We start from the raw sequence: 27,156 nt of genomic DNA, 5'->3' as shown, positions 1-27,156 counted from the left end.
CTAACCAAGGTGTGATACAAAATTAACATAATTTCTCTCTTTTTCAATTCTATCCCTCTAGAAGTGAACCCCAGAGCTTGGTTTGCTTTTTTTAATTGCCTTATTGACCTGTCGCTACTTTTAGTGATTTGTGTATCTGTACCCCTAGATTCCTTTGCTGCTCTACTTCACTTGGACTCTTATTATTCCAAGCAGTGTATGGCCTCCTTATTCTTCCTACCAAAATGTAATACTTCACACTTATCTATATTGAAATTAATTTGCCAATTATACACCAATTCTGCAAGTTTATTAATGTCGTCTTGTATTTTGTCGCAGTCTTCCTCAGTAATTACTATGCCCCCAATTTGGTGTCGTCCGCAAATTTTGAAGTTGTAATTCCAATTCCCGAGTCCAAATCGTTTATGTAAATTGTGAACAACAGTGATCCAGCACCAATCCTTGTGGAATACCACTTCTCACCTTTTTGCCAGTCTGAGTAGCTACCCTTAACTGCTATTCTTTTCTGTCCTGTAGCTAACTTGCCATCAATTCTGCTACTTGTCCTGTGACTCCACATGCTCTGATCTTACTCATGAGCCTACTATGTGGTACCTTATCAAAGGCCTTTTGAAAATCCAAATATATTACATCTAATCCAAATACAGGAAACTCTTTGGTATCCAGCACTGGCAGGACCGGCGTGTTGCCGGTTGATCAAAAATTCCGGATGACGGAGAGGGTCTTTTTAACAGAAAAATTTAAAAAATCAAGAATTGTGCAGTATACAGTAATTGAGTCCTCGCCTACAGAATGTTGTGTTAAATGGATGGTGGAAGATGCTTGATTAAGTACAGTACTGCCAGTTGAGGGTAATGCAATGCAATGACTACCAGCAGCGTGGGAGACACACAGTACCCCTGTAAAATGGCGGATCAGAAGAGACTACCGGCAGCGCGGGAGAGTCAGACTCCTGTTACAGGGGTATTGAGGTCTTCTGACAGTGCCAAGAAACCGAGTAGTGGCAGTTTGGAGAACGAACCCCACTGACTAACTCGGCCACCGCGGGAGACTCGGACTCGGCAACATTGCTGATATTGAGATGTTGCTTTCGGAGTGAGAATTTTGCCAGTTAATACAGAATTCTGGATATTTAGGTGCCGTTTAAACGAGAGTTTCCTGGTATATTACATCTAAGAATGTGCAAGCCACAATTCTTGAAGTTTACTGTTTATTTGGGGCCGTCACATTTTAACAGTGCTTTTAGATCTCCAGTGGCTCATAGTAATCGAGGGTTATGGTGTTGCAAAGAGAATTGCCCAGAAGGGAGGGTGCAAACCTTCACTGAAAGAATTTGAAAAGAAGTTTGTAAGAGATCTCCCCAGAGACGGTGACAAAAGTATTTTTCGATTGCTTCCTGGAGGAAAAAAAGTATCTTGTCCACTGCAGATAGATTGTATAAATGAATTTGTACCCTTGCAAACCCGACTTGCATAAATAAATCTTTGTTGTACAGGTAAATAGAGTGGAGCAGCTCTTTATCTTATTTTCCATCTGTTCAGAGCATGACTTTTTATACTTAAATATATAAAACTTCAGAAATGATTAGGTTGTTTGCATCTTTCCTTTTTTTAACCAAATATCCCTACAGCAATGCATAATGTTATATAAAAAAATGTAATTCAGAATTTGTATTCAGACCCACCATCCAAACTTGAATAATGATACTATCTTTCAAGAAGTTATTTATAGAACAATATTTTGTGAACTGAATATAAACAAAAAATGCGACTAGTGTAACTGTTTTAAATACATTACAAAATATAAAAACCACTTTCACTTAGTCCCGCCTGAGTCTTTTCTCACTCGCTGCTTTTCTCCTCGACTCTATCTGTGCTCTGCTCTCCTACTGTTTGCCTTTTTTTGATGCTGTGGGAGATCAGGTAGCACACAGTATGCATATATTTGCTTTGAGTTATTTCAGGGAGAGGGAAATTAAGATTTCATGCTTTTACCTTATTTGACTTATGTTAAAAAAGAAACTAATTACATTCAATTGTTTCACTGGAGGTTTTAATTCTCAGCAATTTTCTATTGGAACTGGGCTTACAAAGTCTTGGCACATTCTGTAAATGGCTAATCTTGCTACCAAGAATGAAGGCATTGGTCTATGCTCAGAACTGCAGCCTGTTGTCTCTTCAGCTGATGGTGATAGTTTGGGAGCTTGTGTGAGCTATAGACTCCAGTTACTCATATCAGCACAGGCCTCTGACGCAAAGCTTTGGCATTTCAAACACACAAAATGTTATTGTTTAATTTTCTTGTAAATGTTGTCAATTTTATGTCTATTATGTTATAAATCTTACCAGTAATATGCACAGCTTAATGGGGAAACCAAGATGATGGCTAAAAGGATTTTCAAAAAAATATTTAGTGATTTGATTCTTTCCCCTTCACCCTTTATGGATAGATTTTGCTGACTGCTCATACTTTTTGATGTTTTCATGTCTTTAGTATTAGCCTTAATGGCAATTTATCTACCTATTTTCCACAAGTTTGATTTGTACACACCCTACTTCAGTTGCCATTTATTGATGGTTTATGAATATGAAGCTTGAGAAAATCAGGTGAAAGTATGATGCCTACTTTACATATCAATGTGTTGCCTGATATCGGGAGAACTTTTGTAGTTGTACACGTTTTTAAGTTAGAGCTTTGTGACGTAAATGATTTTAAACATTGCTGCCAAGGTTTCTGGCATCTGCGTTGGCAGTTATATTGTCTGTAATGATGATTTATCTCCTTGTGCAATTTCTTTTTTTTAGACCTGCTGAAGACCTGTGTCTAAGCCCAAAGATGACATTGGAGAGTGTCACTCTCAGTAGCAGTACAAGCAACAGTGTCCAAGCTAGTCCCAGAAACAACACTGTACAGCTTATCCCAGGGCTCTCTGACCAGCTGCCTACAAAACCTCTTCAGGTTTGTCCATTACAAAAGAAGGGGTCCAAAAAATGGGTGTTCGTTGTTTTATTGATCTTCATAGAAATAACATGTACTGTTTGGATAATGGGCAGAATGTTTGTGAAGCGCACATTGGGACAAAATAAACTGACAAGCTACTGATACTGGTGCAAAGGTTAAAAGGGAAGGAAAGTATAGAAAAGGTGCACGTTCCAATGTCATGCAAATTATCAGCTTATCAATATTCCTTTTCTATAATTTTTATCCATGTTAAAAATAATTTTATTTAAATGTCCAAGTAGGTTCCTGGGTGACAGCATTTAATTTAGTGTCTGGGCAGATTATGTTAACAGAAGCGAATGTGAAATATTCCTACTTAATGCACTGAAATCTCACTGAGTGCTATTAAAGAACTAAAAGAGCAGTGAACACAGAAAAATAATGTTTTCTTATCTTTGGATTTTAGCAGGAAATTATATGTTTCAATTTAATAGTGTTCATCCTTTGTACTTAATTTACTAGACTCTCTAGACTGTTAATCATCAAGAGTGATGCCAAGTGCTTTGATTTAGATTTTACACAATCAATTTTCATCCATGCTATTCTGGATGTGTGTAACCCCAGACTGCAGAAAGTTAACAGACTGTTCTTTGAGGAATGTAGTAATATTTTCGATTATGTCTGAAAAGTCTATATTAGAATATTTTTGTTTTTGTTAGAATTTACTGAAATTGTAGATTTTGTTTGTGTGTACTCTCCATAACATCGCCCCTCTCTGCCCTGCTTCAGCCCTTTTGCAGCTGCAACCCTCAACCAAGCCTTCAGACTCAACTTTTCCAATGATCTCCTGGTCAATCTCCCATCCACCACCCTGCACAAACACCAGCTCATCTAAAACTCTGCTCCCCATGCCCTAACCCGCACTAAGTCCCATTCACACATCACCCTTGTGCTTTCTGCCCTACATTGGCTCCCGGTCCCACAACATCCTCAATTTAAAATTCTCATCCTTGTGGTGAAATCCCTTTACGACCTCGCCCACCCCTATCTCTGTAATCACCCCAGTCCTCTGAGAACTCTGCTTTCCTCTAATTCTGGCCTCTTATGTGCCACCCACTCCTTTTGCCCCAAACATTGGCAGCTCTGCTTTCAGCCATCTAGGTCCTAAGCACTGGAATTTCCCCTCTAAACCTCTGCGCCTCTCTACTTTTCTCCCCTCCTTTAAGACCTACCTCTTTGACAAAGATTTTACTTACCCCATCTAATATCTTCTCTTGGCTTGGTGTCAATTTTTGCATCTGTAAAGCACCTTGATACGTTTTCCTATATTAAAGTCTCTATCTAAATGCAAGCTGTTGATGTTACATTCTGCTTTATGGTAATCAATTAACATTTAGCACTAGTTTTCTCAGAATATTGGCCGGGTTTGTCTGGAACAACTCCTAATCTACTTCGTAATACTGTACAGGAAAGAGGAAAAATAGATTTGCATTTATATATTGGCCCGTAATTTGCGGTCAGTGGCAAAGCGATGGCGGTTGCCGCTGACTTCGAAGAAAGCTGCCTACAGAGATCTTGTGATCTCTGTGGCGAAAACTTACGGTTTCTCGATGTGTAATTGATTGCAGCGCTGTGAATAGGGGATTACTAGTGCAATGCAACAGTGACATCATCAAGCTGTCTAAGCAGCTAGTCACATTGGTGAATTCTCACAAGGCAACAAACCAGGAAATAAAAAGCAGTTTTAATCCTCACTTTTTAAAAAATGTTAAGAGAGCAAAATAAAGATTGGGACATACACATGCGGTTAAGGTAGAAGCTGAAATGTCATGAACAAACGTTAAATATATATACTTTTTAAAAATTGGAATTTTTATCGTAATGGAGAAATTTGACATTCCACAAATATAAGACTTGGCTTTTCAGGGCCAGAACAGTTGTTTAGCAGTTAATACGCTGTTAAAACCCCAGTTACACCTATTCCAACAGGACTTAACATTTAATGGAGTATTTAACAGTGATATTAGCGCGGAAAAGCTCACATTTTCGTCAGTTTCACTGATTGCTGGCTATGGAGTGGGGGAGGGGGGGGGCAGTGCAGTCTGTGTTGGAGCATTGAATGACGGGGGACGGGTTCCGTCCCGCAGCGCAGCCTCTTTTGGGGAAGTGAATGACTGACCGAAACGTCTGGATTTCTGCGTTTAGCATGCACTAAATCCTGAACTGCGGTCAGTTTCAGCCACCATTACTCACTGCAAAATCGGGGCTAATGTCTTGTGTCTCATACCTTAGCGCTTCATATGCAATGAACTACTTTGAAATGCAATGACTTATATAGGAAATGTTGGTAGCCATTTTGCACAGCAATGAGCTAAATCTGTTTTTTGTTGGCATTGGTTGAAGGTGAATTGTTGGCCAAGATACTGGGTAAAATCCTTGATCTTTGAATAGTGCCATGTGATTGACGTTCATTTGAATGGGCAGATGGTACCTCAGTTTAATATTATCTGAAGGACGGCACCTCTGACAGTGCAGCACTCCCTTAGTACTGCACTGGAATATCAGCTTAGGTTATGTGCTGAAGTCTTGTTATGGGGCTTGAATCCACAGCTTGGGTGAAAGCAGGGTTTCACAATGCAAGTTAATCAGTCTGTTCAATTAGAGGTGGGATAGCATTGAATAAAGATTTAATTTTTAGATGATATTTATAAGTGGAATACATCTGAACTAGGTTTTTTTTCCTCTTTCAGGTTACTGGTGCTAACTCAACGCTTCCTTTGGAGCTTCAGTCTGTGGACCCACTTTGTGTGCCTCAAAGTTCACCAACGCGGGAACGTTCCCCTGACGTGATCTCCTCAGCCTCCACAGCAATGTCGCAGGACATTCCTGAAATTGCATCAGAGACCCTTCAGCGTGCTTTTGCAGGCTCTGTGTTACCCACTGAGGTCCTGGAGCCTACCCATCATATGGATAGCATGGCCTCTGCTGCCTCAGCCCTGCATCTATTATCTCCAAGAAGTAGGCCTAACTCAGAACATAGCCATCACTCTCTAGATATGCCTCAGGTGGAGGTGGAACGGCTAAGTACTCCATCGCTATTAGAAACTGTCTTGTCTCAAGAGAATACAGCAGGGGATAACATCACCAGCCAACCTTGGCCAGCAGCACCTGACATTACCAGAGAAACTCGTAACAGCATCAATGAGAGGTGCAATCAAATATTTTACAATACAACAGTGGGTCAATTAATGTGTTGGTCACGTTCCTTGGATGAGACACTGGGAACGCAATCTGTTCCCAGGCCTCTGCCAGTCCAGCTCTGTAAACAGCCGCTAGACCATGTACAACAGAAGTTTTTCTGTTTTAGCTTAGGGGTGGGGTGGGGGGGGTCGGGAGAGGTTCTTGCTTTCTGCTGGTTTGTATTTCTTGCAGAGGATGATCTGAGACAAGCGATTCTCTTTCTTTCCCCACCCCTGCCCTCAGCACTGTAGAGGAGAAATTATTCAGTATATTTATCACTCTAAAAATTCTGAAAGGTGAAGATGTAACTTGTTTAATGTGGTGGTTGCTACAAAAAATCTTAGCTTATCTTCCCTAGTAGACTTTACATTTGCTGTTTGGTGTAGAGTTTTCTTCAGATGAAGCTATCTGGGCCGCTGAATACTTTGTCCTCGGTTGATAGGTAAACTGGCTGTTTAGAAGCAGCAAGTTGGTGCTTCTTATTGAATGGCCTGGCCTTGGACTGCAGTAACTAGTCATTTCAACAATGGTGGGCAGACCTGTGTGCTAAAAAACTCCAAGCTTGAGCTGTTGGAGATAAAAAGAGAAACTCCAACTGGAAGTTTGAAACAGTAATAGAACATGCTGGAAATACACAGCAGGTTCATCAGTATCTGAAAGGAAAGAACAGGTTCGTGTTTTGGGTGAGAAGTGATCTCAACCCCAGATGTTAATTTGCCTCTTTTTTTTTCTTTTCACAGGCTGGTGGACCAGCTGGGCATTTCCACCTTGGGTATTTATTTTGGCCCAAAATTTATCCCCATTTTGTAAGATGGCAGTTCCTCTGTTGCCCACACAATCCGTTTAACTGGGAACAAAAATGACTTCATTCAAGAGTTTGGCCTTTTAAAATAGTGCACATATTTTCATGCCAAAATGTATCTGACAAGAACATAAGAAATAGGAGCAGAAATAGGCCACTTGGCCCCTCGAGCCTGCTCCGCCATTCAATAAGATCATGGCTGATCTTGGGCTCAAAGCCACTTCCCTGCCCGCTCCCCATAACCCTTCACTCCCTTATCTTGCAAAAACCTGCCTATCTCCACCTTAAATGTATTTAATGACCCAGCCTCCACGGCTCTCTGGGGCAGATAATTCCACAGATTTACGAACCTCTGAGAGAAGAAATTTCTCCTCATCTCAGTTCTAAAAGGGCGACCCTTTATTCTGAAACTATACCCCCGAATTCTAGATTTCCCCACAAGGGGAAACACCCTCTCTGCATCTACCTTGTCGAGCCCCTTCAGTATCTTATATGCTTCAATAAGATCACCTCTCATTCTTCTAAATTCCAATGCGTATAGGCTCAACCTTTCTTCATAAGTCAACCCCCTCATCTCCCCCTCAGTCAACCGAGTGAATCGTCTCTGAACTGCCTCCAATGCAAGTGTATCCTTCCTTAAATATGGAGCAGGTTATCCTAGGATAAAATTCTTCGATTTTTGATTTGGTGATTTTGTTGTTGCTTTGTTCCTAATGTGATGCTTCCCCTACCAACATTCTCAAACTTTCTGTAATTTTGTGTTCCATATACAGGAAACTTTGTGCTATCTGGCACCGACTGGACCGAGCTGCTGCCGTTCCCTCAAAACTGCCGTACACTCCAGAGCTAATGTTGAAACATACGGAGATTTTCATCTCCGTATGAATCAACAAACCCTGTTGCTCTAAACAGTCGGCAAGCGTCTCTCTAGCGTCTCTAGCTGAAGCTGTTGCTTAGCTACAGACGTTGCAGAGCTTGACTGTTCAAAAAAAAGCAAAGAAAAGAAACGAAAAGAATAAAAAACGGCTCCTGATTTTTGCCGGTGGCTCGAGCTTGCCGGACGGTTCGCCTCTGGATAACACAAAGTTTCCTGTACGTTTTTTGACCAAAGATGGCAGTACCACTACGCATAATCAAAATTAATTTGAATTGATGGCAAATTTTCAAGATTTTACTAGCCAATTTAAGGTGAATGGTGCAAATTACGTAACATAATGGTGAATGACATCTTTTTAAAAAAAAAAAAAAAAAAATTAAAAAATAAAATAGTTTGTAGTTATCCGTGTCATTTGCACCTTAATTGTCATAAAATTGGTTAAAGTGAGTTTATTGACATGGGCTAGATAATTTATGAAGTGATATTCCAAAGAATTTGGGGTTAATTTCTAATAGAAATGGTGCATATTAGTATAGTTCCACCAATATTTTGACTTTGTCTAGTTTCAGAAATACTACACTTTGTCTTTCAAAAAAAAAAACTAGAAATACTTACAATTTTGTGTTTTAAGACATTCTTCTCTAGGTGCTTTATCAGTTGTCATAGGTGAACCGCATCCCTAATGATGAAGGTGCACCTTTTCTAAACTATGTCTTTGTGGAGGGGCATAGCCAAGGGATTAACAATTAACCCACTTTCAGTAATTTGTTTACTGGATTTAAAGAAGTCTCGTGCAATACTGCCAAACTCTTTAAAATTAAATTAGCAGATAGACCAGAGGTTTACAGATTAAGGAGCTAATATTTATTCACAATTAATTAGTTCATGAAGCTTTGTTCTATTTGGAGGGGAGTGATTACCGCAGTCTGGGTGGGGAGTAGATCAGAGGCCGTGGCGGGAGGGGTGCACAGATGGGAAGTCTCGGGGGTGGGAAAGGGGGCAGATCGGAAGCCTCGGGCGAAGAGGAGACCGGTCGGAGGCTTCGGTGGGGGGGCAGGGTGGGCAGTGGTTGGGAGGTCTCGGGGGCAGCTGGGAGGCCTGTGGGCGGGCAGATGGGAGGCCTCTGGGGAAGATCGGAAGGGTTGGGTGGGAGTCGAATCGCGGGGGATTGGCAAACAAGAACGCTGGATCCAGTGAAAAGGCACTTATCTCCTGGATCCAGCAGTCCTTGTCTCCCTTTAGCTGACAGGTTCCCCAAGGCCTAGGAAACCCAGCCAGCCAGAATTAAATTTGAAATGGTGATCACCATGAAGCACAGAGCCTCATTATAATATTTAAATGGTCGACTCGCCCACCTCCGTTAAAACCAGAAGTGGGCAGGTTGGGGTCAGGATTCAGTTTTTTAACACTTTAACCTCCCATCCGATCCCAACCCACCTGTTTTTTGGGGATAAAATTCCCCCCATAAACTCCACCGCCCTCTTCTGCTTTTAAGACCCTCCTTAAAACCCATCTCTTTGATCAAGCTTTTGGTCACCCCTCCTAATCTCCTCCTTTGACTTGGTATTTTTTTTTCTAAAGTGCGTTGGGATGTTTTTCTACATTAAGGGCACTATATAAATGCAAGCACAAAAATCTGGCTATACTAAATGTACGGTATACTGAAAAAGACCATAGTGCGTTGATTATAATTCGCTTATGGCTGGATTGGATGTGAAAGTCTTTAGTTCTGTATAAAGGCTTTGCTTCTGCCGCAATGAATTTTGTGGTTTTGTCTTTTTGTAAAACTTTCTGTATCAGCATATTATATTTCTCAAGTAGGAAGTGAAATAGCATCTTTTATCTATTCACTCATAAGAATTCAGCAGAAGTGCAGTCCAGTTTTGAACTCCAATTTATATGACATATACAAAATCTGTACAATAGAATGAAACAGATCTTTCACATCAAAAGAATACTGTTGCCTTTCAGCCAAGCAAAACACCCTATTAGATCTTGTGATCAAAGGATACAGTCCGGTTTTTCAATAAATGAAACCACATTCATACTTTATTACATGCTGCTTAAGATTTTGACTGGGCTAAATTCCATAGATCTGAACTAATGCCTCTAAATGACAGTTTGCTTTTAATTGCAGAAATATCTGTCCTACCAAAAGTTTCAAGTAGCTGTTGCTTTGTTTTTAAGCTCCAGGGAGGATATGCAGGAGAAGCTTAAGAACTCCACCTTCCACAGGCATCCGTACCAGCTACACCAGCACGACAGCCAGGATGCCAGTGCTGAACAGAGGTAATGCAGAGCTACGTGCAGTTGAGAATTATAGAATAGTTACAGCACAGGAGGCCGCCATTCGGCCCGTCGAGCCCGTGCCGGCTCTATGCAAGAGCACTTCAGCTAGTCCCACTCCCCCACCCTTTCCCCGTAGCCCTGCAATTTTTTTTCCTTCAGGTACTTATCCACCTCCCTTTTGAAAGCCACGATTGAGTCTGCCTCCACCACCCTTTCAGGCTGTGAATTCCGGATCCTAATCACACGCTGCGTAAAAAAGCTTTTCCTCATCTCGCCTTTGGTTCTTTTGCCAATCACCTTAAATCTGTGTCCTCTGGTTCTCGACCCTTCCGCCAATGGGAACAATTTCTCTCTATCTACTCCGTCTAGATCCCTCATGATTTTGAACACTCTATCAAATCTCCTCTCAACCTTCTCTGCTCTAAGGAGAACAACCCCAACTTCTCCAGTCTATCCACGTAACTGAAGTCCCTCATCCCTGGAACCATTCTTGTAAATCTTTTCTGCACCCTCTCTAAGGCCTTCACATGCTTCCTAAAGTGCGGTGCCCAGAATTGGGCACACTACTCCAGTTGAGGCCGAACCAATGTTTTATAAAGGTTCTTCATAACTTCCTTGCTTTTGTACTCTATACCTCTATTTAGGAAGCCCAGGATCCCGTATGCTTGAAGAAGGGTTCGACCCGAAACGTCAACTCAAATTTCTGTCCACGGATGTTGCCTGACCACCTGAGTTTTTCCAGCATTTTCTGTTGTTATCCTGTATGCTTTATTTAACTCCTTTCTCAACCTGTCCTGCCACCTTCAATGATTTGTGCACATATACCCCCAGGTGTCTCTGTTCATGCACCCACTTTAGGATTGTACCCTTTAGTTTATATTATCTCTCCTTGTTCTTCCTACCAAAATGTAACACTTTGCACTTTTCTGCGTTAAATTTCATCTGCCATGTGCCCGCCCATTCCACCAGCCTGTCTATGTCCTACATAAGAACACTAGCTGGGGAGCCCCGCGTTGCGAGGGCAATTTTGGGGCGCTTGGTCTCCCTGCCGCTGTGTGTCCCCCCTCTCCCTGTCATGTCCTCTCCCTGTCCTATCCCTGCCTCCCCCCCTCCTCTCCTCTCCCTCCCCTCCTCTCCCTCCCCTCCTCCCTCTCCCTCCCCTCCTCCCTCTCCCTCCCCTCCTCCCTCTCCCTCCCCCCCTCTCTCTCCCTCCCCCCCTCTCTCTCTCCCTCCCCCCCTCTCTCTCTCCCTCCCCCCCTCTCTCCCTCCCCCCCTCTCTCTCTCCCTCCCCCCCTCTCTCTCTCCCTCCCCCCCTCTCTCTCTCCCTCCCCCCCTCTCTCTCTCCCTCCCCCCCTCTCTCTCTCCCTCCCCCCCTCTCTCTCTCCCTCCCCCCCTCTCTCTCTCCCTCCCCCCCTCTCTCTCTCCCTCCCCCCCTCTCTCTCTCCCTCCCCCCCTCTCTCTCTCCTCCCCCCCTCTCTCTCTCCCTCCCCCCCTCTCTCTCTCCCTCCCCCCCTCTCTCTCTCCCTCCCCCCTCTCTCTCTCCCTCCCCCCCCTCTCTCTCTCCCTCCCCCCCTCTCTCTCTCCCTCCCCCCTCTCTCTCTCCCTCCCCCCTCTCTCTCTCCCTCCCCCCCTCTCTCTCTCTCTCCCTCCCCCCCTCTCTCTCTCTCTCCCTCCCCCCTCTCTCTCTCTCCTCCCCCCCCTCTCTCTCTCTCCCTCCCCCCCTCTCTCTCCTCCCTCCCCCCCCCCCCCCCTCTCGCCGGCCCCTCCCCCTGCCTAGCGCCTGAGGTCCGGTGCCGTTGCGATAGCGGCCGTGCGGGGCCTAGCGCTTAAGGCGCAGTCAGGTTCTGAGGCCGGGACGGACCGGAGCTGAGGTCCCCCGCGTATCGCGCGGCTGATGGACGGCCGCTGCGGGCGGGCGGCGCATGCGCGGAGCGGCGCGAGGCGGCCTGCGGGGAGCAGGCAAGGGCCGCTTGGTGGCCGTTAGCGAGCGGGAAACTTCGGGCGGCCCGCCCGCGCTCTGTCCGCGACACCGTGAAACCTGAGAGGGGGAAGTAGACAGAGACAGAGAGGGAAGAGGAGAGAGGGAAGAGGAGAAGGAGAGAGGGGGAAGAGGAGAAGGAGAGAGAGAGAGAGGGAAGAAAGAGAGAGAGAGAGAGAGAGAGAGAAATTTTTTGAGCTTCAGGCCCAGAGTCCCCCCTGCGCGAGGGGGGGGGGGGTTGCTAAACACAATATAAAACTCAAATAAATTGTTAATTAATTCCCTAACACATAATTCAAATATTTACCTTACTTCCCTAACACACTGAAAGTGTGGGGAAAAAATCGTGAAAAATCAAGATGGCGGCCACTCACCTCAGTTCAGAAGGATAATGCCCGCCCACACACGCACCGATTGGTCGACCGGTCAGGTCACCGAAGCGTAGGATTGGTCAATCGTCGAGTCACTCGACACTCAACTGTAGGAAGGAACCCGCCGTCCGATTGGTCGACCTCGACGTCACACGGTCGCTAATGAGCGGAAGGCTGAACGTTTTTCGGATACCGCGGGCGTGGTTTTTGTCCGGCCGAAACGTAAATACGCCTATGACCGGTCCGGAATCGCAAGCTTTCTTTTGAGGCGACGCGCGCGTCAGTATGCTATGTAACTTTCAAACGTATAGAGAACGGACAGACAGACAGACAGACATCGGGACAGACAAGAGCCGCTTTATATATATAGATAAGAAATAGGAGCAGGAGTAGGCCATACGGCCCCTCAAGCGTGCTCTGCCATTCAATAATATCATGGCTGATCATCGACCTCCATTCCACTTTCCTGCCTGATCTCCATATCCCTTGATTCTCCTAGTGTCCAAATATCTCTTTGTCTCAGCATTAAATATACTCAAAGACTCGGCATCCCCAGCCCTCTGGGGCAGAGAATTCCAAAGATTCACAACCATCTGAGTGAAGAAATTCCTCCTCATCTTGGTCTTAAATGGCCTACCCCTTATCCTGAGACTATGCCCCCTAGTTCTAGACACTCCAGCCAGAGAAACAACCTCTTAGCATCTACCCTGTCAAACCCCTTCAGAATCTTGTATGTTTCAATAAGATTCTCGTGAAGTCTATCACTACCCTCCTCACTGTTCACTATACTTCCAAGTTTTGTGTCATCTGCAAATTTTGAAATTGTGCCCTGTACACCCAAGTCCAAGTCATTAATATATATCAAGAAAAGCAGCGGTCCTTGTACTGAACCCTGGGGAACACCACTGTGTACCTCCCTCCAGTCCGAAAAAGAACCGTTCACCACTACTCTCTGCTTCCTGTCACTTAGCTAATTTCGTATCCATGCTGCCACTGTCCCTTTTATTCCATGGGCTTCAACTTTGCTGGCAAGCCTATTATGTGGCACTTTATCAAACACCTTTTGGAAGTCCATGAACACCACGTCAACCGCATTGCCCTCATCAACCATCTCTCTTACCTCATCAAAAAACTGGATCAAGTTAGTTAAACACGATTTGCCTTTAACAAATCCGTGCTGGCTTTCCTTAATTAATCCACACTTGTCCAAGTGACTGTTAATTTTGTCCCGGATTATCGTTTCTAAAAACTTCCCCACTGCTGAGATTAAACTGACTGGCCTGTAGTTGCTGCGTTTATCCTTGCACCCTTTTTTGAACAAGGGTGTAACATTTGCAATTCTCCAGTCCTCTGGCACCACCCCTGTATCCGAGGAGGATTGGAAGATTATGGCCAGTACCTCTGCGATTTTCTCCTTGACTTCCCTCAGCATCCTAGGATGCATCCTATCCAGTCCTGGTGACATATCAACTTGTACCGACAGCCTTTCTAGTACCTCCTCTACCAATTTTTCCACATCCAGTATCTCCACTACCTCCTTTTTCACTGACTTTGGCAGCAGCTTCTTCCTTGGAGGAATCGGTGCATGTATTTTGTGGTCCACCAGTTTAGTGAGTAAAATCCTTACTTCATAATCCATAAGCAACTGGTTTAAGTCCTGGTTCATTAGTCAAGTTTGTTAGTTTTAATATGTAGCTTTGGGCGGGGTTGGGACAAAGGAGCACTGGCCATTGCCCGAGCAGGGAAGCAAGTAGATAAGTGTATGGGAGTGGTAGTGAAGTGACTTGTGTTCTAGTGTTTACCCCAATGGCCTGACTGAGGATGGAAGCTCATAGAAATTTCATTAACTCCATGATGAGGTGCCTCACGGAAATGGTGTCCCATCTTGCCTAAACCTATCTCTCATTACAAAATAGCATTAACAAAAATGGAGAAGCTATTAATGGAGTGACTGCCATTCTGGTTAAAAAAGATTATGACGGTAAGCGAAGGGGTAGTAATAAAACATGGTGCATGTGCTTAAAATATATATTCCAATTTTTTGTTAATGCAGTGATCATGATGATGAAGTAGCGAGTCTTGCTTCCACATCGTGTAGCTTTGGTTCAAAATCTGCCTCTCATCGACTTCCAGTTAAAGACTGGAAATCAAAAATATCTCCTCGATCCTCTCCTAAATTGAAGAGAAAGAGCAAAAAGGAAGATGGGTAAGAATTTTTCTATTTACCCAAATAAAATGCTGCGAGCAACATAAGATGCAGCTATTAGTGCAGTTAATATATTTAAAATAGGTTAACTTTGACTGTTGGTCTTTCTTGTGTTAGTAATACATGCTATTGATTACCAAATCCAAAGACAACATTTAATATACAGGAAACTTTGTGCTATCCGGCACCCACGGGACCGAGCTGCTGCCGTTGCCTGAAAACTGCCGTACTCTCCAGAGTTAATGTTGAGAGATACGGAGATTCTTATCTCCGTATTTGACAACAAACACTGTTGCTTAGCAACAGCTTCTAAACGCTCAGGTGTGGCCTGCAAGCTCTGTATATGAAGCTGTTGCTATAGCTACAGACCTTGCACAGCTTGACTGTTAAAACAAAGCAAAAAAAAAAACAAACAAAAAGAATTAAAAAACGGCTGCTGATTTTTGCCGGTGGCTCCAGATTGCCGGATAGCTCACCTCCGGATAGCACAAAGTTTCCTGTAGTGTGAATTTAGTTATGTATTTTAACTGCTCTGACCATGCGCGATCATTTTAATACATGTTGGAATCTGAAAACGAATAATTAAAGAACGTTTAGGTGTGCTTCAAGCACTTGAAACTGTGCTTTCTGGAAAATCAAATGCAATTTAAATATTGATGGGAAGAGTAGGTAGAAGAAGGATTCTGAGAAGCATAAACACTGGCATAGACCTGTTGGGCAGAATGGCCTGTTTCTGTGCTGTCAAATTCAATGTAATTCTATGATGTTTTTCCACAGCCGTTATTCTATAGTTCCTCAGAAATGTGACTATAAATGTTGTTGAGCGGTGAGGGATGCCTGAAGTAAATCTCTCCCAGTCCAAATGTAAACTGACTGTCCAGCAGATAGTAACTATTCTCATGATGTAAAAACTATTAAAGTGCTACTAAGACTATGAAGTGTTACTTAGATGGGATGTCCTTTTTGACAGCATGTTTATATCTGCTCCTGAACCTTATCGATGCATTTGTTACCTCCAGACTTGACTATTCCTATGCTGTCCTGGTTGGCCTCCCACCTACCATCCTCTGTAAACTTAAGCTCATCCAAAACTCTGCTGCCCGTATCCTAACTCACACCAAGTCCCGCTCACTCATTGCCCTTGTGCTTGCTAACCTACATTGGCTCCTGGTCTGGCAAAGCCTCGATTTTATAATTCTCATCCTTGTCTTTAGATCCTTCCATTTCCTTGCCCTTCCCTATCTCTGTAACTTCCTTCAACCCTACAACCCTCTGAGGTATCTGCGCTCTTCTAATTCTGGTCTCTTGTGCATGCCTGATTTCTTTCACTACACCATTTGTGGCTATGCCTTCAGCTGCCTAGGCCCTAAGCTCTGGAATTTCCTCCCTAATTCTCTGCACCTCTCTCTCCTCCTTTAAGTCGCTCTTTAAAACCTACCTCTTTGACCAAGCTTTTGGTCACCTGTCATCATATCTCTGTGGCCCTGTCATATTTTGTCTGATAATGCTCCTGTGAAGTGCCTTGGTACATTAAAGGCACTATATAAATGCAAGTTGTTGTAGTTCATTTGCTCAGATTTCTACGTGAAATTTTGAGTACAGAGTGTATTAAGCTAAATAATACAACTTTTTTTTAACTAAATCTGGTCAAAATGCCCCTCAATTCAACATTTTGATTCATTATACTTTAGTTTAAAATGTATTTTTTCCAGAATAACTTAAGTAGCAAAATTTAAAAATGACCTAATTTGTTGAAACTGCATTTTTTTTGGGAAAAAGAAACTATTTGTGGTTCCCTGGTGACTCAGTTGTTAAAGACAGTAGGTAGCTGAGCCATACAGACCACATGGTTCCCATGTTCAGAGAGCCAACCTCAGCTGGGTTGCAGGTAAGGTAGTGAATTGGTCTCCGTGTTCATAAATTAGGGACAGTAAAATCAGCCAGTGTTCCCTTTCCTGATCACTATCCACTAAATCCTGCTGGAAAATAAATGCGTGTGGATGTTGGTTGAGAATAGGATTGGGTTGGCTGTGCTGCTCACTGGAGGGTCACGCATGAATGTTTTTTTGGTCTAACTTAAGTTAGCTGCTATTATGTTGGCAGGTTGTGGGTTCATTGCCATATGTAAAGGCTTACACTAATGAGTTTTATTTTTCAAACAAATTTTAAATGTGGTAAAGTTATTTTCTTTGTTTTTGTTCAGGGAGACCACACAGTCCCCAAGGTCAGAGCAGCAGGTTGGTACATGCAAAATATTTCCAACCATGTACAGTCTACTCCTGATCATAGTTGTTTCTTTTGCACTTAAAAGAATGAATTATCCAGTAACTTGAATTAAGCAATGTAAATAGCACAAAGTAGGAATTTAGTGCTGAAAATTGAATTTGAATAATTTGACTTAAGCAACTTTGAGTTAAGAGGAGTAGTCTGTATTTGGTAAAACTCTAGGAATTTTTAAATCTGTTTTTGTCATGCACATTTTTGTGGGGATAGCTGAGGTTGCAGAAGTTCACTTGGGTTTATTCAAATTTATGCTGTTTGTCCTCTATTTAAACGGGAGCATTCACACCTGACACCTTAACAGTCTAACAATCTGTAAAGTTTAAATCTGAGCTGCTCAATGAAACATTCTATCACAATTTTAATTATCTCTTTATTTTTTCATTCATGCTGAGGAGTTTTAGAACATTCTGTTGTATGGTTCCAGGGTGAGTGGACTTGGATCAATGGGGTAAATGATTTGAAATTTAGAGATCTTTTGAAGAGATGACTTGTGTTGATGTGGTCATTGATATTGCTGCTGCCTTTTCTACATGGTTTTCACCCCATTTATAAATTAGGTTCTTAAACTCTCCATGTTACAATAACGAGTGACTGAGTTAGTCGTACAGGGGAACTAGCACTAGAGTGAATTTAAGAATCATACTTCTAAATACTTCGTAACAGGAATTTGAAGAAGCAGAAATATATAATACATTTGTTAATCTACATCATGTTTGTGCTAGATTATAAAAAGTGGACCTTAAGACGGCAAGAGCTTGCTTTTTACTTCCTCTGTTGGAGAATAGGGAGAAGTAATTTTACATATTGGCCAGTAAGGTTACATGATGGTAGTCAGAGGGCTACTGTCTATTAATAGATGTATCACTTTTGTTCTTTTGGTGATTAACTTTCCAAAGTTGTAAAGGGAGGGTCGGCATGCCCTCTGAGCCTTTCTTGTGAAAAGCAGACCAATGTTGTGCCATCAAGTGCCTTACTTCACCCCATTTCACACTTATTTTAAATAAATTAAACACTGTCAATTTAATGTAAATTGGATGTAGCTTCAAAATCATTCTTGATTTGTTCATTTAATAAAAAAATTCTAATACCTTTTCCCATGAGGAGCGGGGATCTGACTAATTTTCCCCTTCCTTACACAAGGGTTTTGGGACCATCTGTAGCGCCCCTCCTCTTCCCTGGCTGAGACCAGCTGATTCCTCACTTCCTGGTAGCATGGCTTGGCTACTCACTAGAGCCAACCCCCACCCCTCCCCCTGCCCAATAAAATTATTTTTACCCCTCATACAAAATAATTACATTTGTGTCAAAAGAAAAGCACCTCAGGACTTCCTTGATGGCATGTAATCTATTCTATATCTAATTTCACAATTAAAAAAAAAAACTCTTAAGAGTAATATTATTTCTCCAGCAGCAATTCAACACTGACCAACAGGAAGAGTTGCTGTCTCTGTTACGCAGCCAACAGAGGGAGCTCTGTGAATTGAGACAGAGCCAGTTGGAGCTTATGCAGAGGCTCACCGATCACATGGATGCAGTGCAGGGCTCCATTATGGGTCATGTGGAACGAATTATGGTCACACAGCAAGAACAAGAACGTATCCTTTTGTCCTACCTAGTGGCAAAAGCACACCAATGTTTAGCTTGATAGAGCAAGTGATGTTTATCCTGTTAGAAGCAATGGATTTCAGAAATAAATGCATATGACAATATCCTGGGTGTTCATGTGTGTAACATGGTGAACATCTGTTAACTCGCTGCAAGAAATAAACTGTCTTCTCTGATTAAATAATTCTGTCCAGAAAGCAGAGTATTGGCAATAGTAGTAGATCCGATCCTCACAACACGACTGACCACATTAAGTCCAACAACTGACTTCGATGTTAACAAGTTACACAGTCTGAGGTTCCAATAACTGTATAAACTGCAATAACATCGTTCTTGAGATTTATCATCTCCAGACTCCCTTGATTGTGTTACATCAGTAGTGCTTCAGAGAAAGATTCCCCCCTAGTGGCTTTGTAAGCTTGATCCTCATCTTGATCCAGACCTCATTACAACCTTGGTCCAAACATGGGCAAAGGAGCTAAATTCCAGAAGTGAGGTAAGAGTGACTGCCCTTGACATCAAGGCAGCATTTGACGGAGTATGGCACCAAGGAGCCCTAGTAAAATTGAAGTCAGTGGGGATCAGGGAAAAACTCTCCACTGGCTGGAGTCATACCTAGCACAAAGGAAGATGGTTGTGGTTGTTAGAGGCCAATGATCTTAGCCCCAGGACATTGCTGCAGGAGTTCCTCAGGGTAGTGTCCTAGGCCCAACCATCTTCAGCTGCTACATCAATGACTTTCCCTCCATCATAAGGTCAGAAGTGGGATGTGTGCTGATGATTGCACAGTGTTTAGTTCCATTCACAATTCCTTAGATAATGAAGCAGTCCATGCCTGCATGCAGCAAGACCTGGACAACAACCAGGCTTGGGCTGATAAGTGGCAAGTAACATTTTCGCATCACAACTGTCGGGCACTGACCGTCTCCAACAATGTGCATGATGTAAATTGTAATGGTTCAGAATAGTCCTGTGACAGTGGTATGGCACTGCTCCTCCAGAGTCGTAGCAAAACCTTTCCCTGTCATTCCAGTGGGGCCTACCTTGATCATAATGTGGATTGTTTTAATATCTGTTTTTCAAGCAGCACAGCTGGGCAGCTTTTGATTCCTTCTCCAGGTATAGCCTGATGATGAATCCTATGAACACAGCAGTGTTTGATATCTTTGATCTGTTGAGTTAATTATAATTATTTCTCACGTGTTTTGAAATCTTTTTTTCATTTTCCTTTTCTCAAATGCTTCACCATTAGCCTTCCCTCTTTCCCCCCCCCCCCCCCCCCCAATCTCAATTTGCAGCTTTTAAAACCTGACATGTCACCTAGATACTGCTTTTTGCTTTACTTTTTCTTGATTTCTGCTCTTTTGAACCTTGGGGTCCTGTACTATGGACTTATCGAGTGCAACAAATTTGTTTCCCCTTCTGCTTTTCCTTCATTTTATTAAGAGCTCGCTGAATGTCAGTTACCTGTCTGGCTGTTGAGCTGGTGTGGCGATACAAAGATGCTACATCACTGGTTTTCTTCACTATAATAATTATGTAATTTGAAATGGTTTGCCTTAACTTAACCCTTTAGAGAGGCGAACAGATAGGATCTTGGCAGAAGGACATGAAAGAAGTGGGCAGTTTCAGGAACAGCTGTCTCATCAGCTCTCTCAGACTTTGGCGAATTCAGTCAGTAATCGTATAGAGAAGACCGTTCGGGATGAGATGAAGAAAACCTTACCACAATGTGAGTACGGACTGAGAACAGCTTTACTAAATGTTGAAGCATGTGATCTATTAAATTCACCAGAAAAGAATTTGGTCACAATTTCAACATATGTTCCAATTCTGAAATTTATTGGTGTGGTACATTGTGTCCAGAAAAAATTCAAGATGTATATCTTCATAAACTAAACATGGCAACAGTGCCAACCAAACTGACATGTAGAGTTTCTTTATTGCCACTTAAAGCCCCCATTTATTTGTCTCAATGACCTTGTAAGATGGGACTTTTATTGATCGTTGATACTAGCAGTAAATCTCATTCTTGCTGAAATATTGCACTCAAAGTGCCCATTGGATGATATTGTGCACCGTGCTACCATTTATCCAGCTGGCAGGGAAATTATTGCAAGTCATTAACACTTCATGCTCAAAATTGGCATCAGATGACTATTTCAAGCAGAATGGTGCTTGCTGTAGATGTGACCTACATGTGTAGTTTATACAATCATTTTTTTCATTGCTGGTGTTGAAATCCCTATGTATGTGGATGTCTTTGCCGTCTTGTCACGTAATACAAGTCTAATCTGTTGGGACTCTAGATTCCTGAGTTGGTCTTATGAGGTAACAAAGTAAGTCCACATTTTGAATCACTATTGGCAATTAGTTTAATTTGGCTGTTTGATTACATCAGCAAATAAGCTGCTCAGCTTGCTGTGTGCTTCCAGTTGAGTTCTAAGATTACTGTAAGGAATCGGGTTCAAAGGTTTAAAAGTCTTCAGCCATTTCATTTCCTTCGGGTTTTTTTCTGGTCACATTGTGCTGCACTCAGGTTAACTTTAATGGAACTCTCCCTGGAACCCGCTGTATCACTCCTTGGGTGGCCTGCCAGCAGATTTGTGGGTGGGAACGTGGGTATAGAAAAATATGCTCGTCTTGTACAAATCGACTATTTAAAACTTTGAATATTTTTTGGAATATAGATGACAAGGCTTGAAAAAATATAGACATTTAAGTCACACGGAGGCGCACCATGCAAGCTGGGAAGGAGAAGAGGTTCTTGTGTGTTAGCTTTCTTGTGTTTTTTTTATGTTGGTGTTACTTACACTGGCCAGTACTTTTCCACAGAAATGTTGCTGTGGTTTGCACAAGTGTGCTGACACTCATGACCAAATGTCCAACAAAAGTTGAAACAAATTCAGTAAGAACATTTGTGATGACAGGTGAATTTCTAGTGTATGGCACCGGCACCAGTTTTTGAAATGTTGGATGGAATTGATAGTGGATAGTGATGAAAGCTTTTTGACATATTTCATGGACACATTTTTGATGGAATAATTTACAGAATTGCATGGCAACATTGTTTCACACTTTCTGAAACTACCTCCTGCTCTGCACAATCAGATGATCAAGCAATTTCAGCAATTAATTTCTTCTGGGCTGCCCCTCTAGGTTAAGCAGGGGTTAATCATGCTCAGTCAGCAATTTGTGAAATACATGTTAGTGGGTGTTTGTTTCTGACAATTGCACCCCCAACTCAGAATACTTGGAAAAACTGGGGAAAGTATAATTATGTAAACGTGCAATTGGGCAACAACTTGAGGCTAATTTGTTATCTTCCTACCAACGCTCTGTAAACCCAGCTTTTTAGCGATGCAAGTTCTTTTTATTTAAAAAAAAAAAACCCATGTGACTCATTTGGGGTTTTTTGATCCCTCGTCTAATGAGGCATCCTGTTGGTTGCAGAGATATACATTTGTGATCAGACATTTAAGCACATTATGTACTTTTAAATAAAATGAAATCTGAAACTATATTATCGTGACAAAATCCCAATTCACTTATCAGCCTACTGAATGAGAAGATTTCCTGGAGTACTGAAATGAGCCACTAATTGTGAAACGTTTTGACTGATCGCTGTCCATTGTTTGTCCAGTAATGGTGGTGTATTTCTCAATTTGCTGGAAACTGACACGTCCAGTTACAAAATACTCGTGATTCGTTGTATATTGCAGGAGCATCTCCAATATATAAACCCTCCTTGTGTTATGACTTTGCCATTTAACATTGCAGGGTAGATTTGGAGCACCACTGGCAACAATGAAGCAAAGATGCAGTCATAATTTTATGTCCCTGGCTGCAACCCAATGCTGGGTGAGGGTAGGGGGAAGGGTGAAAGCGGTCTGTACGGATCGGCAATGTAAAAAAGCGTGAGAGCTCAGGCAGAAGAAATTATGGCCCTCAATGTTACCAGTACCACATGTTTGCCTCTTGTAGTGCTTTGCTTGTGGAGGCTTCTTGGAAACCTACCTGTTGATGTGGGTCTTTTTGCCCCTTTGGTTATATTACAGAGCTCCCTCTTGATTTTGCAGTTGGTATTTGTGAAGCATGGTACCCATTTAAAGGCAGGTTAACAACTTAAGCTTTGAAGAATTACACATCCTTGGTTTACAAGCCAATTCAAGTTTAACTGAGGGTTTACTCTAACGGGAGCAATGAACTGTGGACCATAACACTAGTGTCCTGATTAATCATGAAATGGTGTTGGCGGAAATCCACATTTCTGTTTAGAAGGGATTTCAGAATGCATGTTGAAGAATCATTAACACAAGATTCTTCAATCTTTATTTAAAAAGGTATTTCCAAAAGTTTGGAGCCAGTGTCGGGTCAGCTGAATAACCACATTGCAACCAAGCTTGCAGCAATTGAAGGGATATTAAAAGAGAACATAACAAAAATGGTAAAATCGAAGGTAAGATTTTTGAAAATTTATCCCGATCATGTTGCCCTCCTCCGCTCCCCCCCCGCACCATTACATTTGCTTCCCTAATTTTTTTCTCTGAGGTCTCCGTTCCTACTGCCAATTGCCTCCTCGATATAGGCTATCTAGGTCATTGATCTCTCCATGGCCGTTGTCAATGCCACCCTGAACTCGGGATCTGTTCTTATAATGCAGGCACCAATTGTATTTCTTTTTCCTCCTGGAAACCACTTGCTGTGCAGTGATTCATCTTCACTACAGCAAGTCCTCCAACTGGAGCAGCTGGCCTGCCTCAGAGTAGTCAAAGCTCTTCAATGAAAACAGGTAAGTTCAAAGTTCAGTCAGGCATAGGATTTGAATGGTCGCCCTTCAGATGCTACAGTCCTGTGTTCTACTACAAGAGCTGCTAGATTTCCCCTGCTTAGTTCATATCGTACATAATGTTTGTATCCATATTTATCATGAGCTATATTTCTGATTTTACATTGCCCAGCTGTACTAGTTACAGTGCCACTTTAAATGAAGATGGCACAATAAATTTATGTCCTTTTTAAAATTGGCCTATTTATTAAAAAAAAAACCTGAATAGAATTACGAAACTCAAACCATATTAAGGTATGGAGCCTGACCATTTTATTCTGAATTGAGATGTTTCTAAGAGGCTTGGTAAGATGCTATATAAAGAAAATGGTGTTGGCGGAAATCCACATTTCTGTTTAGAAGGGATTTCAGAATGCATGTTGAAGAATCATTAACACAAGATTCTTTCTTTAAAGTGACTGTTCCCCCATTTCTTATCTGAACTTTTGTTTTTTTTTATTGAAGTATTGATGCCATAAAGCTATAAATAATTTTCCTGGTGAAAGTAATTTTTGTCACCAATGAAAAAACTTGGTACAAGTAGTGAGCTAAGAGACTACGGCTGTAGTAATGTTCAATTTTAATGAATCTCCTTTATGGAGTTAATGTTGCATCTATTCCTATTTTTTTATTTTAAAGTTCCCAATATTTTGCCCCATTCCCTGAGTGAGGCCCAGCTCTCGGGCTCTTGCCGGTGCTTCTAACTGTTCTTTGGGGGTGCCAAGAGTGACTGGCCAAAGTTGAGTTCCCCCTCTTGGGTGGGGAGGAGGGGATGAGAAGTATATTTGTGTTTGTTTGGGGGGGGAAGGAGAAAGGAGGAGGAAGTGCCTGTACTGCAAGCTTGTATGTGGAATGGACTAACACCCACATCTTGATGTGCTGAAACAGCATGTTGGAGCCCCATTACACTACCTTGGAAAGCTGGTAGTATTGAATACTTGAGAACTTTCTGCTTGTTTAAAATGTTAGGTGAATGCTTGTTTTTGCCATTTGAGAGTATCAAACCTGTTGGATTAACATACTTTTCTTTTTGGCATTGTGGTTGCAGAACACTGCAGAGAGTATTGGAAGAGCTGCAGCGGATGCTTTGCAAGGACCTATACAATCTACTTACAGAGAGTCATTCCAGAGTATAGTTGTACCTGTATTTGAAAAAGCATGCCAGTCAATGTTCCAGCAAATAAATGACAGCTTCAAGCAGGGAACACAAGAATGTAAGTGTTGTTTTGATTCTTTACAGTCACAGTGAGCCATAGCTTTTCCTTTTTTTTTTAAAAGCTTGATATTTTTAGCAGTGATAATGAAGTTAGTTTTTATGTGCTTCAGTGGATAAATATACTGGGTGATGTGGTTTCTGAGCCATACAGACCAGGAAGGTCCCAGGTTCATTCTGTGGCCTGGGCTGAATTTGCTGATCTTTGCCAAGGTGGTGGTTGTGGGAGGGATGGGGATCCTCTGAGCTAGAGATAAGGTGGGGGGGGGGGGGGAAAGGCCAGTCAGAGTTCCTGATCCAGACTGCTCATCAGTGGTGTGTGTGTGTGGTGTGTATACACCCACACACCCTGGTGCCAGTCACTGTTTAGACTTGTCCATGAAGAATGACACTTGGGTTGGATATCAGAGGGCTATCTCGAGGGGAGGAAAATAGAAAAGTTTGAAAGAAAAATATAATTTTTTTTGCACCACTTTTGGATGTAGTAAGAAAATTGCAAATTTCAGCCCACTCACTGATCAAGGGTAACTTCATTTTTTTAAAAGCTCAGTGATGGTTTACAAAGCTCATGTTTTGTGATTTCTCCATTTTTGACATTCTTTGCTTTTGAAAACATTGGTTGGGGTTCTAGTACATGCTCTACTAAAGGACTGGCAAACGTAGTTTTGTCCTTGTACTTGTATCTTACTGAGTAAATGTGAACTGTGCAATTCAGCAGCAAACATTACAATGAAAATTGTACATAACAGCACTGAAAGCTGCAGTATGTATTCCATGTTCACAGTTTTACCTTTCAGTAGAATTAGTATGGATTGACTCTTGTGTTCACTGTCTCTTTTATGACTTATTATGCAAATATGTACATTTCAGGTTGTTAACTAACTCTATTGCATTGACCTCCATCTTACTTTAAATTCTATATAAACCCTTTGAGGCTTTCCATTTCACACACAGATATCCAGCAACTGGAGATCCACCTTCAGTCCAAGAAGGCCCAAGAGCAAGAAATCCGAGATCCTATGATTAGTCAGCTGCAGCAAATGATTGACCGCTTCCACAATGCCACAGATCACCTTGCTGCCACCATCACAAATGGCATGCGTTCGGAGGTGCAGCATCAGCTTCACATCATTGTCGGCAAGTGAGTAGCAAAACACACTACTGTTATGGCACTTGTCTTAGTGTTGTGCTGTAATGTTAGCAATATGAACTTGGGTACCTGGCGTACAGTGGGTTAACATACTGTCCTTGCACCTTGGGGACCGAGGCCTGAATTAGGACAAGAACGTTGAGACGTAGGTGATCTTTGGTTGTAAAGGCTTTGTGAAATCAGGCTGAGTAATGCCAACCAAGTTGCTAGGGGTATGGGTTAGTATAGAAAATATTTTTTTTACTGCTGCAGTATGGAATGTTTTTGAGGTTGGGGATATGGTTTTTCAAAGCAGAGGAAGTTTTACATTGTAATTGGCTCTGCAAAATCTAACCAGAGCGTGCTTCATGCAGGTACTAGGGGATAGATTTCCAACTTGCCTATCGGACATAAAACTAGTGTTGCAGATTATCCGCTGTTGTAGAAACCACCTGGTTTATGCCCATTCATTTCAATGGGAATGAAAATTGGGCAGCTTCCAACACTAGTTTTATGTCTAGGTGGTAAGTTGCAAATCTACAGCTAGGTGTCTGAAATGGGAAAATCTTCCATTTCCCAGCATTAATTCTTACATCTTGATAACTGGAATCATTCATAAAAAAGACTTAAAATGCATTATTACAAAAGGGAGCAAAGGAGAAGGTTTTAATTCTATTTGCTCTTGCTTGCCTCGGTGTGCTGCACTGGTGTCTCAATATGCTATTCTGCACAACCAAAGCAGGTGGGTTCACACTTGTGTCTTTTCTGTGTGCAAGCCCCTCTGTCACTGGGAGGTGCAGAACAAAGTCTTATGTTTCTGCGTAGGGCTGAAAATTAGACACCACGGGCACATCATGTATGGCCTACAGAAGGGAGAAATAAAGTCCATTTAGAAAGTGGAAGGGTGAGAAATATTCATCGAACAGAAACTGTACTAGCTGTTTTCCTGATTTGTGGAAGCATTTTGTTCTACAACCTATGTAAAATGCATTGCCATCCAGATGCTGGTGGGTACAAATGTATTGCCTACAATTGATTACTAGTTGGTAGCTTCACCCAAGAGAGGTCACAAGATGGTTGGTGTGGAAATATCACGCCAGTGGCAGTAGGAGGTGCTTTTTTGACATTGAGGTAGATTTGGAGATGTTCTGTCTCTTTTTTAAATAACAGAATTGGAAAGACATGCATTTATAATGGAACAAAAACAGAAAATGCTGGAAATACACACAGCCTCACAAAGGGTTGTACCGGGAATGTTCAGCTTTCTTTTCTCTTTATAGATGCTGACTGACCTGTGAATTTTAAGCATTTTCTGTTTTTCTTTCAGATTTCCAACCTTTGCATTTTTTTATTGTTATTATTTGTAATATTTGTAGTGGAGTCCGTTTTTTAAAG

At 42.2% G+C, this 27,156-nt stretch overlaps 1 protein-coding gene across 4 annotated transcripts in view; it reads left to right on the top strand.

Annotated features, from left to right (window-relative positions):
* Window positions 1-27,156, top strand: part of edc4 (enhancer of mRNA decapping 4) — an 84,167-nt gene that overhangs the window by 47,914 nt on the left and 9,097 nt on the right. For 3 of the 4 annotated variants that reach the window (XR_015078806.1, XM_085991299.1, XM_085991301.1), the window contains 10 exons: window positions 2,805-2,958; window positions 5,691-6,148; window positions 10,047-10,148; window positions 14,551-14,703; window positions 16,907-16,940; window positions 18,395-18,581; window positions 20,168-20,323; window positions 22,935-23,050; window positions 24,468-24,633; window positions 25,587-25,773. Coding sequence is in view for 3 of the 4 variants with exons in the window: in XM_085991299.1 (XP_085847425.1) it covers window positions 2,805-2,958; window positions 5,691-6,148; window positions 10,047-10,148; window positions 14,551-14,703; window positions 16,907-16,940; window positions 18,395-18,581; window positions 20,168-20,323; window positions 22,935-23,050; window positions 24,468-24,633; window positions 25,587-25,773 (1,713 nt within the window). In the remaining variant the exon portion in view is untranslated. The remainder of the gene's footprint in view (window positions 1-2,804; window positions 2,959-5,690; window positions 6,149-10,046; window positions 10,149-14,550; window positions 14,704-16,906; window positions 16,941-18,394; window positions 18,582-20,167; window positions 20,324-22,934; window positions 23,051-24,467; window positions 24,634-25,586; window positions 25,774-27,156) is intronic. The other variant, XM_085991300.1, reaches the window with a different exon arrangement.

The sequence above is a fragment of the Somniosus microcephalus genome, chromosome 6 (genome assembly GCF_052327205.1).
Source record: "Somniosus microcephalus isolate GS21.2 chromosome 6, FLI_Smic_1.0, whole genome shotgun sequence".
Lineage (NCBI taxonomy): Eukaryota > Metazoa > Chordata > Chondrichthyes > Squaliformes > Somniosidae > Somniosus > Somniosus microcephalus.
Note: the sequence above shows the minus strand (reverse complement) of the source record. Positions and strands in the feature narration are given on the sequence as shown.